The sequence below is a fragment of the Dipodomys spectabilis genome, unplaced genomic scaffold (genome assembly GCF_019054845.1).
Source record: "Dipodomys spectabilis isolate Male_0828 unplaced genomic scaffold, ASM1905484v1 ptg000297l, whole genome shotgun sequence".
NCBI classification, from domain to species: Eukaryota; Metazoa; Chordata; class Mammalia; order Rodentia; family Heteromyidae; genus Dipodomys; species Dipodomys spectabilis.
The window spans coordinates 22410313-22428902 of NW_024870974.1; the positions used below are offsets into that span (position 1 = coordinate 22410313).

Consider the following 18590-nt stretch of genomic DNA (forward strand, 5'->3'; position numbering starts at 1 on the left):
ACTAAGAAATATAACCCTTTGAAGTTTATTGATTTAGAAAATAATTTTGTTCTTTTTCCATTTTACACTTTAAAATATAGCTGTATTAATTGAAAATTAAGGGAAAAGAAAGAGTACCTCAGACTTTAATTTTTGTTGTTGTTCATGTGTATTGTTTGTTATTTCTGCTGTAGTCTTGAGGCTCATCTCTAGAGGATAAACTGAGGTGAATGAGTACAGAGATTGAATGGTGGATTTGTAATCTTGGTGTATGATGTATCGCCCAATGAAGTGTTTTCTGGTCTTCCCCCCCTCCACCCCTCCCCTCTGTCCCCCATTGCTTTCAAACTAAGTTGCTATTAAATTTTATTTTTGACTTGAGAACATTGTTAAGGACTAGATCTGTTGCCAGCAGTCTCTTAGGCAAAGCTGAGAGGTATGCCTCTTGTCAGACTTAATTACCAAGTTTGGTATTTTGTAACAGCTGTTAAGTGAATCAAGAATAGTCTACCATACAAACATTAGCTGATGAGAAAGATAGAAATGGAACAAGCTTATTTTTACCAATAGTAAATGAAGACATAAGCAAATCCTACCTTTGGCCCTATGATTAAAATTGAAATAGTTGTAGAATTTATTGATGCATCCCCTGTTTCAAGGAGCATTGACTAGCACTGCCAACTAACTACTTGTAACTTGTTTTTTTTTCCCCTAAAATAATTTGCTCATATATTTGTCTTATAAATTTTTATACACAAAGCTGTGGACTGGTGACTTATACCTGTAATCCTAGCTACTTAGGCAGCTGAGATCTGAGAATCATGTTCCAAAGCTACTCTGGGCAGGAAAGTTAACAACACTTGTGTCTCCCATTAACTACCAAAAAAACTGGAAGTGGAACTGTGGCTCAAGTGGTAGAGCGCTAGCTTGGAGCACCCAGGCTTCCGAGTTTAAGCCCCAGGATAGGCACGAAAAAAGTTTTTTTTTTTTGGGGTCCGGTTGTAGGGCTTGAACTCTGGGCCTGGGCGCTGTCCCTCAGCTCTTCAGCTCAAGGCTAATGCTCTACCACTTGAGCCACAGTGCCACTTCCGGCTTTTTTCTTTTTGCTTATGTGGTGCTGAGGAATTGAACCCAGGGCCTCAGGCATGCAAGGCAAGCGCTTTACCACTGAGCCACCTTCCCAGCCCCACGAAAAAAGTTTTTACACAAGTCTGCATAGAGTACTTGTTAATCAAATTTTAAGAGGAACAGATTTTACTTTTCAGCTACTTTGTACAGCACCGTTAAATTGTTTACATTTTATAATGTGCAGCTTTAAATTTTTGTTTGAATTGTTAATTAAATAGAATGAGTAATTTTGAAATTTTTGAAAATTATCAATGAATAGAAGATATAGCGGGGGGAGGAGGTTGGTCATGGGGCTTGAACTTAGGGCCCAGACACCATCGCTGGGCTTTATGCGCTCAAGTCTATACAGCGCTTTACCACTTTGAGCCACAATGCCACTTCCATTTTCCTGGAGATTAATTGGAGACAAGAGTCTCAAGGACTTTCCTGCCCGGGCTGGCTTCAAATCTCCATCCTCAGATTTCAACCTCCTGAATAGCTAGGATTACAGGCATGAGCCCCTGGTGCCCAGCTTTAAAGCATTTGTTTTTGTTGTTGTTGGTTGTGGGGCTGAACTCAGGGCCTAGGCGCTGTCCCTAGGCTCTTTTGCTCAAAGCTAGTGCTCGACCACTTTGAACCACTTTGGAAGAAAAATTTCCATTATCGGAAGTTACTTGTTGGTTGGGTCATAGCTCAAATGGCAAAAAAGAAGGCCCTGCTGAGTTCCTCAGTATCATTCCCCCTTCTCCAATTCTGCTTAAGTTAAAATAAAAGTATAAGGAGATACATTATTCATTTTTACACCATTTTACACTGTCATTGTTGCATTATTGTAAAAGTGACCTGAGGTTGACACTTAGATTTTTGTTTATGCTTAGCCCAGACTTGGTAAATAAAAGCACCAGTTCACAGAGGTGTAGTACACATCCCCAAAAGGGAAGAACTCACTGCTCTCATATAGCAAGTTCACTTATTTTATGCCTTACTTGCACTTAACTTTTTGATGCTCTCTGAATTCTTTTTAGAATATTATTATTATTTATTATGATTAAGTAGCTGTACAGAGGGGTTATAGTTCCATAAGTCAGGTTATGAGTACCATGCGACTTGTTCAATGTCATCCCTTCCTTTGTGGTCCCCCATCTTTCCTTTCCCATCCCTCCCCTGAAATTACGTGTTTTTTTTTGTTTTTTGTTTTTTTTTTTATATAATACACATACATTAACTACAGTGACTGCTCACCTTCCTCCCTCTCTGCTGCTCTCTGCAGTCCCTGATTTGTACATTGACTATAGTTACTGCATTTGCTCACCTTCCTTCCTCTAGTCTGTGTCTCCCTGCTGCTCTCTGCAGGCCCAGAACCCACTCATGCTGGTATCAAAATTTATAGCACAGGGCCCAATACTCAGCAGCCACCCATTGATTGCATTCATATTTGATCGTTAGTTGATAATTCATGAGGGATTTTTAGATATTTTCCCATCCTAATTTTAAGGCATGAACAAGTATAAATAAAATATTTAGAAGATATAATGTTGAATTTAACAGGGAGGGAAAGTTGAGGTCAGAAAAAATACATTTAAAAATAATTGGTACTTGGGGCTGGGAAGGTGGCTCAGTGGTAGAGTGCTTGCCTTGCATGCATGAGGCCCTGGGTTCGATTCCTCATTACTACATAAGCAGGAAAAGCCGGAAGTGGTGCCGTGGCTCCAGTGGTAGAGCGCTAGCCTTGAGCTGAAGAGCAGAGGTACAGCACCCAGGCCCAGAGTTTAGGCCCCACAACCAAACAAAAAAGAAAGAAAGAAAATTGGTACTAACATAAAATCATGCGTTTGAAGACATACCTCAAGCTACTTAAGAATTTAGGACATTTAATATGTAACTGGGCAGTTTTTATTCTTTTTTTAACTTAAATATTCAGAAGTCTGGTAAAGTTCTATTTCTACGCAGATACCAAATACATGAAACTCGGTTATTTTGTAGTAGAGTTGTTAGGGTATATCTTACTACAGTTACGTAAGGAATTACTTTATCCCGTATGGTTTATTAATAGCACCTAAGACAGCAACTGAATTGCAACACCAAGCAAACTTTAGAGAGAATGGTTCTTACGTTGTATTTTAAACTTTCAAGACCAGAGAATGATTTCCACCTGCATGTGAGTATTGTAGGGAGGTACTGTGAAAATGATACTTGAGGATGGTAGTAATACATTTTACTCAATACTAAGTTTTGAATGTAGACCCAGAAGGGCTGATCTCTGAAGCTCCAGTGTAGCTGCAGATAAGAGTAACCAGGGTCACCTAAAGATAGATTGACTTAGAGGTTTGGCTGCCTGTCGGGAACCAGTTAGCTTTGAGCAGATTTCCATAAATGGAAAGAGCAACTGGAGAGACTAGTACCTTGGTTAAGACTGTGGATGATATGCAGCAGGTGGTAAAACAGTCCCTGGAGTTTTAAATGCTTTCCAAATGAATAGTGTGAAGGCTGAGGCTTTAGCATTTGGTGAATTTTAAGACTTATGTGGGCATTATTTTTCTCCAGTTCAAAGAACTATTTTGGAAGATTCAGTGCAGCTTTTGTAAATTTATAGTATGATTTTATGAAATTTTATAAACATTTACATTTAATTCCTTAAGGGCCCATCTTGAGAAAAATCTACTAAATTAGAACTTTATGAATTTAATGAGTTAGGACTTCTGAAATAATCAGTAACTTAAGTCACAATGTAAAATTAATCAGTATGTTTTTGACTTGCCACTTTTCCTCTAAGACCAGTGGGTTATCCAAAATACATGAAATAAATATCTGTGTGCCTTACCAATATGAACAGTGTGAATGGTTGGGGTAGAGTATTTGCTTAGATTGAGGCCCTGGGTCCACAGCAGAGTTCCCCCCACCCCCACCCCCAAGCAAATAAACACACACACCTTCACCTTCCTTAGGAACTGTAGCCATAGAAGGTTGGATTAAGGAACTCACCATTTATGCTAATAAGTTTCTTTTGGGAATCACTTTATTTCCACAGCTAATTTGAGATGAGTATTATTAGTATCCTGTTTAGTGAAAGGCTTGTCTAAGTAGCAGAGACCAGAAACCAAGCTGTGGGACCTGAAAGTACAAACCGCTGCTTGCATGCTTTTCTGTCAGTTGCACTTACAGCAAAGCAGAAAGGAAATGCAAAGAGAAAGATACAAGGACAGTAGAATTAGCAAGGGCCTAATGGAATGAAAAATATTCCAGTAAAAATAGTATAGGTAAAATCCGAATGAAAGCTAATGAGGTTCTAACAAGACCAAGGTTATTGTGAAGAAAGTTCCTGAATTCTGCTGCTAATGCCCTGCCTAGAGTTTGTTTACTCATCCAGAAGAACCTGGAGATTTGAACTATTTAATATGTTAATGGTGGCTAATTCTGCTAGATATCTCATCCCTATTTTTACTTAGTGGTAAAACATCAGAATACATAATTGAGCTCCCAGGATTGTTAATCTATAACCATCCTCTTCCTTGCCCCCCCATCCTCTCCCCCCTCCCCCCGCTAGCCCCAGTTAGTTTTGGTCTAAAATTGTTGCAGGGTTTGAATTTCAAGGGTCTTTAGTTTTCCTTTGAATATGATCTAGAAACTTCTCATTAGTTTCTAATTAACTTTACCATGTTTTGTTTTGTTGAGGGTTTCTGTAGATAGTCTAGGCTGGTCTCAAACTAAATCCTCCAGTGCCAGGATTACAGGAGATACCACTACATGTGTCTTATTGGTTGTTTTTAAATCAACAATTAGTTTACAAATGATTTTTGTTATTTTAATAAATTTTAAATTATTTCAATAAATATTACAGAGTGATTCACATGGAAGTTAATTTATATTTCAGTGATGTTTTGGTTATCGTATTGTGCTTCATTCATTTTTAATTGAGTAGAAATTATTTTCTCCCCAGTGGAAGCATCAGTCCACAGCAGTAATGCACACTGTACAGATAAGACAATTGAAGCTGCTGAAGCGCTGCTTCATATGGAATCTCCTACCTGCTTGAGAGATTCGAGAAGTCCTGGTATGTGAACTATCCATTGTTATATTAAACACATCACATTGCTTCATATTAGTATGAAGACTTCCTTTATTTTGTTTAAGACAGGGTTAGGCAGTTCAGCCTAAGGTAGCCTGAAACTCCCTCTGTAGCTCAGGCTGGCCTAGAATTTAGGTCCTCTTGCTTCATCCAGGGATTAGAGTACCTTTTTTCTTAGTGTAAGAATGTTACTATTGAGTATATTATGTATTACTCTTTATTTGTTAAGATCTCATCACAACTTTAAGTATTGTATTTAATTTTTATAATAAACGATACAGAAGGACCCACTATACTCATACAATTTTTATTAAATAGCTATTTGTGTTGTCCTATTTCCTTAATGCTGGCTAACTTGTAAGTTTTTGCAGTTCTTAAAAGTAGGATAGGCAGTAACTTCATGTTAGATATATACCATGCATATACCATTTTCTTCATGATCTTTTTAGTCTGTGGGTTACCCTTTTGTCCCTTTTTTGACTGACTTCAGTTAATTTATACTAATTGTAGTTTGCCTTAATTTTATTTTAATGTTCAAATATTAGTTGTCTTGCTTTATTGGTTGGCCTTTCTTACATGAATTTGCAGTAAAGGCCAAGAACATTCAAATTTCTTAATTGGAATAGGGATCCCATGCATTCAGAAATTACGGCATTATTGTTAGTATATCCATGTTAGTGTATATTAACTATCTAATTTGAAGTAGAAATGTCATATCCTGATGATTCATACATGTTAGAAAGAAGCCCGAGGGACAATATTATACAATGTGAATATTAGCAGTGTATTTACTGCTTTAGTGACTTAAGATTGTAACCCCTTTGTAAAACTTCTTAACAATCACAATTAAAAAAAAAATCAGAACTGAGTATTTTCCCCCCAATTGAAAGCAGTTTTACAAGATTCAGTGCAAGAAAATCTTGAAGGAAATTTTTTTTTTCATATTTGAAAATAAGCTAAAGGTGCATACTTTTTGTTGAATATTTGTGAATTTTCCATTTTGTATCATACATCTGTAACCAACTTAAATAATAATGATACATATGTTGAAAATCATTCAAAAGCTATTTTATAATTATTTTCAAATGTTTTCCCAGCTGTCAATTTAGTTTCCCTACAATCCACTTAATAGTATGAAGGGCAGGGGGAACACTCACGGCCTTCAAGATGATTTTCTTGTCCTAGGGCTTGAACCTGGGCCTGGGTGCCGCTCCTGAACTTATTTTTCCTCAAGGGTAGTGTTCTACCATTTGAGCCACAGCTCCACTTTTGGCTTTTTGGTGGTTAATTGGAGAAAAATATCATGGACTTTTCTGTCCACCTAGCTTTGAACCGTGATCCTTGGATCTTAGTCTCCTGAGTAGTTAGGATTATAGGCATGAGCCACCAATGCCCAGCCAAGATGGTTTCCTTTATTATCTGTTTTCTTGTTTACTTTAGATCATATTCAGCTCTTTTAGTATTACAAGTTGGTTTCTGTAGTATTAAGTTCTTAGCCTAATTTAATTAGTACATAGTAAGCCTTATATCTTCTAAATATTGAACTACCATATTAGAGACATTAATGGGGTGGGAAATGTTAATTTTTCAACTTTTTTTTATAGTGGAAGTGTTTGTTCCTCCTTGTGTATCAACTCCAGAGTTTATCCATGCTGCTATGAGGCCAGATGTCATTACAGAAACTGTAGTGGAGGTGTCAACTGAAGAGTCTGAGCCAATGGATACCTCTCCTATCCCCACATCTCCAGACAGCCATGAACCAATGAAAAAGAAAAAAGGTGGAGTATATTCATGAATTTCTGAGAGGGCAGACAAATGTTTTTCTGATGTCTTTGTTTTTGGTCCCCATCAAGGGACATAGGAAATAATGAGCTGTCGATGTAACATTGGTGTTAGCTAGTCTCCAAGAAATAACAAATTACGGTGTTTTTTATTTAGTGCTGTAATATGTTAATACCGTTTGAAGAAGATTGTATTTAAGCCCTGTAGTTTCTTCCCTAACAGTGACCCTTTTGGAACAGGTACAGGTACTGGTCATGTAGCAGACTGTAGAGAGTCCCTGCACATTTGTTACACTCTGCCTCCTAATTTCTGAGCTACACCTCTGTAGTTGGTAACTCTTAAGCTGTTCTGTTTGGACTTGATTTTGTTTCATGAGGCGTGGATTTCCTCTCGGTAGGTATGGCGTGGCCTAGACCTCCTCTGGCCTTGCTCTTTCTCTGCCTCAGCTCCTGAGAGCTGATGTTACAGGCTTGTACCTCGGAAGCCAGCTTGACTGCTTGAAAGAAATTTTACTCTCTATCTTTCGTAGTCTTAGATTCCCCTCTTTAGGGGACATTTAAAAAAAGCGAATACTCTTCCCTTCTCAGAATGCCAGTAGTGACATCTAGCTTCTGAGTGACACCTGATTTCAGCCTCCTGAGAAGCCAGGATTACAGGCATGAGCCTCCAGTCCGTTCATTCCAGTCTTTACTAATCTCTTTCATTGCATTTTAGCGTGAAAATCATCAAGGCAGCAAAGCATAGCTCAGTGGTACAGAGCTTGCCTGGCATTGTGCAAGGCTCAGTTCAGTCTCTAGCACCATTAAAAAGAAAAAGTGAAAGCACAGAGTGCCTTCTTCCATATAACACAGGGATTATATGTAGTTTCCTGTTGTAAAGGTTTGAAAACAAAGAGATACATATAAATAGTCTTATTTACCTACCGTCCCTTGAAATCTTTGTCATAAAGAACTTTAAAAAGGGCTGAGAATGTGGCTTATTGGTAGAGTGCTTGCCTAGCACGCATGAAGCCCTGGGTTTGATTCCTCAGTAGCACATAAGCAGAAAAAGCCAAAAGTGATGCTGTGGCTCAAGTGATAGAGTGCTAGCCTTGAGCAAATGAAGTTCTGGGACAGTGCCCAGGCCTTGAGTTTAATCCCCAAGACTGGCCAAAACCAAAACAAACAAAGTAAAAACTTAAAAAATTAATCACTGAAAGGATAAAGAATACAGTTAATAAATGGGTAAAAGAACTGGACAGTTTACATGGCCAGTCACTACATTATAAACTAGTGGAGCTTGAATTCAGAGCTTTTGGGTTTTCCTCACCTTTTTCTCACCCCTCTCCCTACCTCCCCCAAGGCTGGAGCTATACCATCTGGCCACAACTCCAGTTCTGGCCTGTTGCTGATTAATTGGAGATAAGTGTTTTTATTTATTGCTCAGCTGACTTTTTTGAACTTCAGTCCAGTCCCAGCTTTAATCTTGAAGATTTTGGTTAGTTGTTGATTGTGGACAGAGTAACATTTGGTTCTTTCTGCCTTTTTTTAATTTTAATTTTAATTTTTTTTTTTTTTTTGTGGGAGACGGACTCAAATTCATTATCTGATGCTTCATGCTCATTGGCAGGCACCCTACCATTTGAGCCATGCTTTTAAAAACCCCAGGTGAACTAACATTTGGGTCTGGACTCGGATGTGGATGTCTTTTACAGGTGTTGGCAACAGTGGGGACAGAAGCAGCATTGTAAGGGCTACGCTAGCCCACCACCTACAGTCAGGGCTGTTCACCCCTGCCCACGGACCTCTTTCCAGTGTCAGGGATCCCTGAAGAAGCAGAAATAGATTATTGTTATTTTTAATAGCAGAGCTGCTCTTTTATTTCTATAACCTTTAATACACTGATGTGTGTTATGACTCTAGATTTAGATAGCATACAGTACTTTTGTTTTGGTCTTGGTCCTTGAACTTGAACTTGGAGCTTGGTTGAGCTGTCTTTGAGCTTTGTTGCTCAAAGTTACCACCCTTACCATTTGAGCAACACTATAGACTTTTAGTACTTAATTACAGATAAGAGTCTTGTGGACTTCGCTGCCTGGGGTGGCTTCAAACTGCAATCCTCAGATCTCAGCCTCCCTAGTAGTTAGGATTCCAGTTGTGAGCCACCAATACCTGGCTAGCATTCAGTATTTTAAAAATCTATTTGACTATAGAAACCCTTTTTTCTACTGAAGAATAATGTTCTGAATTTTTCAAGAAAGAAAGGCTATTTTCTAAGAAAATTAAGACGTTTTAGGCTAATCTTCCTTATTCTCTCTCTCTCGTTTTTTTTTTTTTTTTTTGGTAGATCATGGGTCTTGAACTCTGGGCTTGGGCACTGTCCCTGTGCTCTTCATGGCCAGTGCTCTCTTTTTGCCTCAGTCAGTGCCACTTCTGGTTTTCTAGTGGTTAATTGGAGATAAGAGTCTCACGGACTTTCCTGCCCGGGCTTTCCTGCTGGCTTTGGACCGTGATCCTCAGATCTCAGCCTCCTGAGTAGCTAGGATTACAGGCGTGAGCCACCAGCTCCTGGCCTTCTGTTTTTTTCCTAATAGGGAGTGTGCTGATCTTAAATGATCCTTCCAACCTCAGCCTCCCCAGAGGCTGTACTACAAGCAGAAACTACCATGCTTGCTTAGCTCTTTTTCTTTTTTTAAATGTTTGGTTGTTGGGCCTTTGTTCATGAATTATTAGGTGATAGTGGTGATGTTAATTTTGTTACTGACTTATTTCATACATATAAATATTATTGAATCTGAGAAATTAAGGTCAATTCTAACAGGGAAACCAGTAAACTTGATGTTTTAATTTTTGCCAAGCAGATTTTACTGGTCAGAAGTAGCAGAATGAAATCCTTGATTATATATCTTGTAATAAAAACCTAAGACATTTCAGTGAGCGTGGTAGCTCATGCCTATAATCTCACCATTCCAGCCCTCTAAAGGCTGAGGTAGGAAGATCAGGAGTTTAATGCTAAGCATAATCAACTCACTGTGTTTAAGGCTCCCTTTGGTTCCAAAGTGAGAGTCTAGCAAAAACATACTCTAAATTGAGGTTTTAATGTAGGACATATGAGATAATCCCGAGTCAGTAATAATAGAGTTAACCTGAGACTGTGATAGGCATGAACACTCCAACTCCTTTTGTGAGGCTCTCACCTGCCAGTGTTCATCCATCTGACCTTTTCAGATTTAGGCCCTCCGTCATACAGAGTAGAGCCTTTGCTTTTCCCTTTACTGTGGTTGATGATGTGACAGAAATGAGGACAAACAGAAGAGAATGGCAAGCATTTATGAGACATCTAATCACTTGGAAGGTTTTTTTTTTCCCCTTACAAATTAAAGTGGGGACATTTAAACACTTGAATTCTGAATTAACTAGCTTAGAGTGATACTGTTTAATATTTTTTTACTTCCTGTGGACTGAAAGGGCTTCACAGGTTATCCAATCTGCAATAAATAGGAAAAGCTGTATCTTGCTCTGCGGTACTACAGAAAACTTTGCTAACAGGAGTTGTTTTTATTGTACTAATGTAACGTTAGCAAATGGAAGTTCTGAACATGGACCTAAGGTTAGTAGTAACTGACTTGCTATGTACGTTGGGATTAGAATTGCCTTATTTTAAAATTGCACATGTGTTGGCTCCTTTTAAGAGCAACTTTTCATATCTACACTGAGTATTTTAGTTCACATATTACTGTCTACTTTAATGAGTAATGTGTTATCAGAGTGCTGATGTTTTGTTTTGCTTTGTTTTGTTTTTCTAATATCTTTTTCAGTTGGCCGTAAACCAAAGACCCAGCAATCACCAATTCCCAATGGGTCTCCTGAGTTAGGAATCAAGAAGAAACCCAGAGAAGGAAAAGGTAATTAAAGGTTATTTTGGATATGAAATAGTATTTTCTAATTGGGGGCCTTTTTATATTTGTAAAGAAATTATTTCTAGGGCTAGGAAGGTATCTCAGGTGGTAGAGTGCTTGCCTTGCATGTATGAGGCCCTGGGTTCGATTCCTCAGGATCACGTAAGCCAAAAAAGCTGGAAGTGGTGCTATGGCTCAAGTGGTAGAGCGCTAGCCTTGAGCTGAAGAGCTGAGGGACAGTGCCTAGGCCCAGAATTCAGGCCCATGACCGACCAAAAAAAAAAAAAGAAATTATTTCTAGTGCAGGCACATGTGAGGAGTTTTATCAGAATGTGTTCAGAGTCTGCAGCTACAGTTGTACCATGCCCTGTATTTAGTGACATCCGCCCATAGAGCCACTTAAATTAAAGGAGGAGATTTGCTTTCTGATACATAATTGTTTTAACATGCTTGAATCCGTATGGGAATTGAGGCAAATTTAACTATCTAGTATAAAAGTTTCAGAGTCAAAACTTACATTTTTGCTTAATTATGTATATTCTCAGTAAAAATAAAAACTGCAACGGGCTCTTCCATTCTGTGCTTTCTTAAAGCCCAATAAATTGAGTGTTTAGTTAGGCCAGAAAGCTCTACTTCGCATCGAGTACTTTTCTAGGGACAGATGATTGCATTTGACACAGACTGCAGATTTTTTTTTTTTTTTTTTTGTCTTATTGGTCGTGGGCCTGAACTCTGGGCCTGGGCGCTGTCCCTGCTTATGTGGTGCTGAGGAATTGAACCCAGGGCTTCACGTATGCAAGGCAAGCACTCTACTACTGAGCCACCTTCTCAGCCCCCAGATATTTTTATATACTTGTCTCTCTTTGGACATTTCTCATTTCCAATATCTTAGATTTTGTCTTTTAACTTTTTTTTTTTTTTTTTTTTGGTCGGTCGTGGGACTTAAACTCTGGGCCTGGGCGCTGTCCCTCAGCTCTTCAGCTCAAGGCGAGCGCTCTACCACTTGAGCTACAGCGCCACTTCCGGTTTTCTGGTGGTTTATTAGAGATAGGAGTCTCACGGTCTCTCCTGCCCCGGCTGGCTTTGAACCGCGATCTTCAGATCTCAGCCTCCTGAGTAGCTAGGATTACAGGCGTGAGCCACCAGCGCCCGGCTTTGTCTTTTAACTTTTGTTGGAAACTTTAGTGTAGTACTAGCAAATGCTAGAAAGCCAAATTGTTGTAAAGTGAAGATTCAAGTTACTGCTAGTTAAGCCTGGATTCAAAATCTAGACATGTTATTTCTGTTGCAAAATAATGATGAGGCATAATCCTTACTTGAAAAAGAAAGCTTCCTTTTCTGAGTTTTTCTTTTTCTTTCTTTCTTTTTTTTTTTGCCAGTCCTGGGATTTGAACTCAGGGCTTTGTGCTTGCTATGCTACAGCCCTTGGGTTTCTGTTTGTTTTGTATGTATGCCAGTCCTGGGGCTTGAACTCAAGGCCTGGGCACTGTACCTGGGGTTGCTTTTGCTCAAGGGTACTGCTCTACCTCTTGAGCCACAGCTCTACTTTTGGCTTTTTAAATAGTTTATTTTAGAAATAAGAGTCTCCCAGACTTTCCTGCCTGGGCTGGTTTGCAACTGTGATTCTTAGATCTCAGCTTCCTGAGTGGCTAGGATTATAGGCCTGAGCTACTTGATGCTAGCTGTTGGTTATTTTTGAGATGGGGTCTCAAATGCATTTTGCCTGGACACAAGAGCCAGGCTTGATCCCAGTTAGGTTTCCCTACAGCTAGAATAACAGGTGTTTGCCATCGTGTACAACTTGTCACTGAGAAGGAATCTTCTAAAATTTTCTACCTGGGCTGACCTTGAACTTTGGTCTTTCCATCCTCAATTTTTCAAGTAGACAGGATTATAAGAGTAAGCCACCAGTAGCCAGTTTGCATTTTGTTTTTGAGACAAACTTTCTCTGTCTTTGCCAGGACTGGCCTCAAATTCTTGATCCTCTTGCCTCTACTTCCCAAGTAGCTGGGATTACATGCATAAGCCACCACTCTGGCCTGAAGCTTATATACATACAGATGGACTTTTTTTTTTTTTTAATTAGCTTACATTAGTTGTAGATGGGGGGGTGGGGGTGGGGGTGGGCAGGATTTCATGGTTACATTTACCCTGGCACTCTATCACCTGAGCCACAGCTTCACTTCTAGCTTTTTGCAGGTTAACTGGAGATAGGCTTCCTTGGAGTCTTCAGATCTCAGCCTCCTAAGTAGCTAGGATTGCAGGTGTGGGCTACAAGCACCCAACAAGTGTTTGTTTTTTTTTGTTGTTGTTGTTGTTTTTTAAATAGACAGTGATACTCTCTTTTTTGTCGGGTCATGGGCTTGAACTCTGTGTCTGGGTGCTGTCCCTCAGCTCTTCAGCTCAAGGCTAGCGCTCTACCTCTTGAGTTACAGCGCCACTTCTGGCTTTTTCTGCTTATATAGTGCTGAGGAATGGAACCCAGGGCCTCATGCATGTGAGGCAAGCACTCTACCATTGAGCCACCTTCCCATTCCTACTTATCTTACTTTACTGCATACAAAGTAGAAAGAGATTAAGAATTTAGAGAAAAATCTGTTTATAGAGGCCATACATTTTATTGATATATTTATGTATATTTACTAGCAGTCCAAAGGAAGATGGTAAGATTGCTTCAAGGATGGAGAGCAGTTAGAACGAAGGCATAGACCTCAGAGTGTGACCCTAGGGAATTAAAGAAAAGTATATGCCAGAATGTTTCACACATTGCATTGGACATTGCTGTACTGTATTATTACAACTCAGTACCTTACAATAAGCTTCATGTTGAATTTGGGCTTAAAGTATAATAAAGGTCCAAAGTAATTTAACTTAGTTCAGATCTGTGATAATAAACGTGATTGTATTTAACTGAATTAAGTCTTGTGCCTTTGCCTTGAAAGAACTCACAATCTAGAAGGTGGCAGTACCTTCTACTAAACCCAAGACCTCTCCTAGTGTGTTAACTGGAAACTGTAAAAGCCAGCATATAAGTATAATGAGCATTTTTGTTATAAAAAGATTTGCTCTTAAATTGTCAATAAATTGGGGCTGGGAAGGTGGCTCAGTGATAGAGCGCTTGCCTTGCATGCATGATGCCCTGGGTTCAATTCCTCAGCACCGCATAAGCAAAAAGAAAAAAGCCGGAAGTGGCGCTGTGGCTCAAGTGGTAGAGCGCTAGCCTTGAGCTGAAGAGCTGAGGGATGGTGCCCAGGCCCAGAATTCAGGCCCCATGACCGGACCCCCCCAAAAAAATTGTCAACAGATTTTAAAATGATACATGTCTAATGTTGTTTTTAAAGGAAACACGACCTATCTATGGGAGTTTCTTTTAGATCTACTTCAAGATAAAAATACTTGTCCCCGGTATATTAAGTGGACTCAAAGAGAGAAAGGTATCTTTAAGCTTGTGGACTCGAAAGCTGTGTCTAAGCTCTGGGGGAAACATAAGAACAAGCCAGACATGAACTACGAGACCATGGGACGGGCTTTGAGGTGAGATCTCAAATACAGTGCACGCGGCTCTTCAGGTTGCCTGGTCGACAGTGAGAGAGCTTGACTGCAGTTCAGCATTATTGAAAAGTGCTTTAAAAATTTTTTTAAAATTTTTTACAAAATGTGATTTTGGTTCTTAGGATTCTTCCTGAGAAATTATTAAATTGTATGCCTTAAAAAAATCAAACTCAAATGAAATAGTTCTTAAAATTATTTCTGTTTTTGATTCCTGTGAATGTTATGAATGGATTTGTCTTGATATGAAAAAGTCTTCCAAGTTTTGTCAGTTGGAAAAATCTGTAGCTTTGGTTGTAGTGGACCATGCTAACGGGGTTTGCACACTGCGTTTCATGTGGCAGTATTCACGTATTCCACAGGTTTCAGTAAAACATTCTGTCTGTACATTGTTTTCTGTAAGAACGGGAATAAGCTATGTATAGTGGTGCATACCTATAATCCCAGCACTTGGGATGTAGAGCAGGAGGATTTAAAATTGGAGTCTGTCAGGGGCTGGGAATGTGGCTCGGTGGGAGAGTGCTTGCCTAGCATGCATGAAGCCCATGGGTTCAGTTCCTCAGTTCCACATACACAGAAAAAGCCGAAAATGTTGCTATGGCTCAAATGATGAGTGCTAGTTTTGAGCAAAAGAAACTCAGGGACAGTGCCCAGGCCTTGAGTTCAAGGCACAAGTCTGGCAAAATAAATAAATAAATAAACAAACAAATAAAAAATTGGAGGGTGGCCTGGGCTACCTTGTGAGACTGTTAAAAGCCAAAGCAATGAAGAGAATTAACAGGAGCTACGTGACTTTTATATATTCCTGAGTCATGAAAGCCTTTGGCACTGCATTCCAGATGCATTGCCTTTCAACAGACTCAGAGCAGTAAGAGCTCTTTCCTAATCTCAAATGTGAGTCAATGCTTCTGTTAGTTTTTGCTTTGTGTGGGCTTTTGTTTTGGTGGGGGAGAGGGAGGCATAATACACTGGATTCATTTAATAATGTTTTCCTTTCCAGATACTACTACCAAAGGGGAATTCTTGCAAAAGTGGAAGGACAGAGACTTGTGTATCAGTTCAAAGACATGCCCAAAAACATAGTGGTCATAGATGATGACAAGAATGAGCCCTGCAGTGAAGAGTTAGCAGCTGCTGCGGATGAGAAGTCGTTAGAACGAGTGTCGCTGTCGGCAGAAAGTCTCCTGAAAGCGGCGACTTCTGTTCGAGGTGGAAAAAGCTCCTCTTCTATAAACTGCTCCCGGGCAGAGAAGGGCGTGGCTAGAGTGGTGAACCTCACTTCTCCCGCGCCCGATGCTTCATCCAGGTCCCCCACCACCACTGCATCCCTACCAGCAGCCGCAGCTCCAAGGTAACCGGGGCAAACCGTTCAGCAGAGCGTGTTGACTTTTGAGTTTTCGTTTGTGTTTCAAAATAGCTTGGTAGTAAAGCTGAAATGTTTTTTCCCCCCCTAAATACACACATTTTAAGAATCCACCATTGTCAGGACTTGGAAAAGTGCTTGATCTTTTCAATGTATATTGTGCTGTTGAAGTAGATGTTATGACTAAGCTGAATTTGGTTTTTATGTTTTTAAAGGTTGACTTCAATGTGTTTTGTATGTGCTGGTACTGGGGTTCAAACTTTGATTTGGCTTTTTTGCTCAAGGCTGTCATTCTGCCACTTGAGCTACACCTGAACTTCCTGCTTGCTACTGGTTAATTGGAGATAAAAGTTTTAGGTAATTTTCTGCCCAGGCTGACTTCCAATCACGATTGTCGGATTTTGGTCTCCTGAGTCGTTAGGATTACAGGTGTGAGCCATCAGGACCCAACTTAATGTGAGGTTTTCAATGTTTGCTTCATGGTATTTTATATTGTAAGTTTCAGTCGTTATTCGTACATCTATACAAGTTTGTGAGCACTAGTTTTATGCATTTTAGGTTATTATTATTTTGGTCCGGTCGTGGAGCCTGAACTCTGGGCCTGGGCGCTGTCCCTCAGCTCTTCAGCTCAAGGCTAGCGCTCTACCACTTAAGCCACAGCGCCACTTCTGGCTTTTTTTTTTTCTGCTTATGTGGTGCTGAGGAAGCGAACCCAGGGCCTCAGGCATGCAAGGCAAGCGCTCTACCACTGAGCCACCTTCCCAGCCCATATTATTATTACTACTATTATTATTATTTTGGGTTTGGTCAGTTGTAGGGCTTGAACTCAGGGCCTGGGTGCAGTCTCGGAGCTTTTTTGCTCAAGGCTAATGCTCTACCCCTTTGAAGCACAGCTCACTTTCAGTTTATCTCATTGGAGAGAAGAGTCTTATGAACTTTCCTGCCCAGGGTGGCTTTGAACTGCAATTGTCATAGCTAGGATTACAAGCTCTGAGCCACTGGTGCCTGGCTCCATTTTAGAGTTTTTATTGGGTCTTTTTTTGCACAAGAGAGATTCTAATTCAGCATTAAATGTAATGAACTTTTTTTCTTTTTCATCTACTAGGACAGTTCGTGTGGCAATGCAAGTACCTGTTGTAATGACGTCACTGGGTCAGAAGATTTCAACGGTAGCAGTGCAGTCTGTGAATGCAGGCGCACCATTAATAACCAGCACTAGTCCCACACAGTCAGCCCCTTCCAAGGTAGTCATTCAGACAATCCCTGCCGTGATGCCAACCTCTGCTGAAAGCGGAGATAAAATCACCATGCAGCCTGCCAAAATCATCACCATCCCAGCTACACAACTTGCACAGTGTCAACTACAGACAAAGTCAAATCTGACTGGCTCAGGGAGCATTAACATTGTCGGAACCCCCCTGGCCGTGAGAGCCCTGACCCCTGTTTCAATAGCCCACGGCACCCCTGTCATGCGACTCTCAGTGCCTGCCCAACAGGCTTCCGGCCAGACTCCTCCTCGAGTGATCAGTGCTGTCATAAAAGGGCCAGAGGTTAAATCAGAAGCAGGGACGAAAAAGCAAGAACATGATGTGAAAACTTTGCAGTTGGTAGAAGAAAAACCAGCGGATGGAAATAAGACAGTGACGCACGTAGTGGTGGTCAGTACGCCCTCGGCCATCGCCCTTCCTGTGACGATGAAAACTGAAGGACTGGTGACGTGTGAGAAATGAGTGCCGCTGGCCTCGGAGGGTGACGTCAGTGCTAGCTCGGATGCGAACAGTGGCAGGGCGGGCGCCAAGAAGTCAAGGGAAGACTTTAAAACATGTTCAGTATGTATGAGAAACAATCAGACTTCCTGGAAGTAAATTCCCTGTCCCATGTTTCAGTGGGGAATTAAGATGCTGACAGAAAACTGCCTCTTACAGTAGGAAACAACTGAACCCGCCAATAAGAAAAAGGACTGAAAGGGACCAAGCAGCTCACTACACTGTCCAGTTACACTAAGACTTGGAACACTAACATCTGTAAGAGGTTGTATGGTTTTCAGTGGGAGGGGTTGGGATGGGTGATCTTGTTACATAGAGCAATTCTTGATGCATTTCATATGCATACCAGCATTTATTACTGTGTTCGCACAGTACTCACTTAACTGGTGCTATGTGAAGACTCTGCTTAATAATAGGTATTATAGAATGTGAATCGAAGAATGGATCCAAAAGCTTAAGAAAGAGGGTAGCAAAAAAGATCTAGTGCGATTTATATATATATATATTATATATATATATATCTATACATATATATATATCATATAGCTTAAGCTGATTTAAAACAAAGGCCTTAGACTAATTTTTGTTTTTTTTTTTTCCTTGAAATAAGCTAATGGCTTGTTTGTGTAAAGCTTTTTTATTAAAAGAAAAATTTTAAAAATCTTGTACCTAGCACAGTATTGTTATAGAATTTACATGTAACATTTTATATGGTAGTTTAATTCTGTCAGTTTCTTAATTGTGGACAAATTAACCGCTGGCGCCGGCCTTTGCTGTAGCCTGGCTGTGCCCCTCCTCAGCCCCGGCCACGCTGCCAGCTTCAGGTCTCCGGTCCCTTGCAAGTTCAGGCTCAGCATGAATTTTGGTCAGGTAGTCCTAATACCTGGTGTTTGTTTTCTTTCTCATTCTTTTTTCTGCCTTTCCTTCCTCCTCCTTTCTTTCTTTTTTAGTTGATGTTTAAGAGGGAAAGTACCAGTGTTCAGATTTGAACTATAATAGTTTGTATATTCAACATTTGAAGTATATTCTATTTTGTTGTACTCTTGTTTCAAAGTGTATTCAAGTAGGTTTTCTGAAATATAGATATGAAATTTATCTTGA

The 18590-nt window shown here is 40.0% G+C and overlaps 1 protein-coding gene across 8 annotated transcripts in view; it reads left to right on the forward strand.

Moving 5' to 3' along the window:
- Elf2 (E74 like ETS transcription factor 2) overlaps window positions 1–18590 on the forward strand; it is a 71815-nt gene extending 53225 nt beyond the window's left edge. For 6 of the 8 annotated variants that reach the window (XM_042701612.1, XM_042701610.1, XM_042701611.1 and 3 more), the window contains 6 exons: window positions 5024–5137; window positions 6757–6930; window positions 10731–10817; window positions 14153–14345; window positions 15361–15711; window positions 16829–18590. In XM_042701612.1, the coding sequence (XP_042557546.1) occupies window positions 5024–5137; window positions 6757–6930; window positions 10731–10817; window positions 14153–14345; window positions 15361–15711; window positions 16829–17453 (1544 nt within the window). In that variant the 3' untranslated portion in view covers window positions 17454–18590. The remainder of the gene's footprint in view (window positions 1–5023; window positions 5138–6756; window positions 6931–10730; window positions 10818–14152; window positions 14346–15360; window positions 15712–16828) is intronic. The other 2 variants (XM_042701613.1, XM_042701615.1) reach the window with 1 other exon arrangement.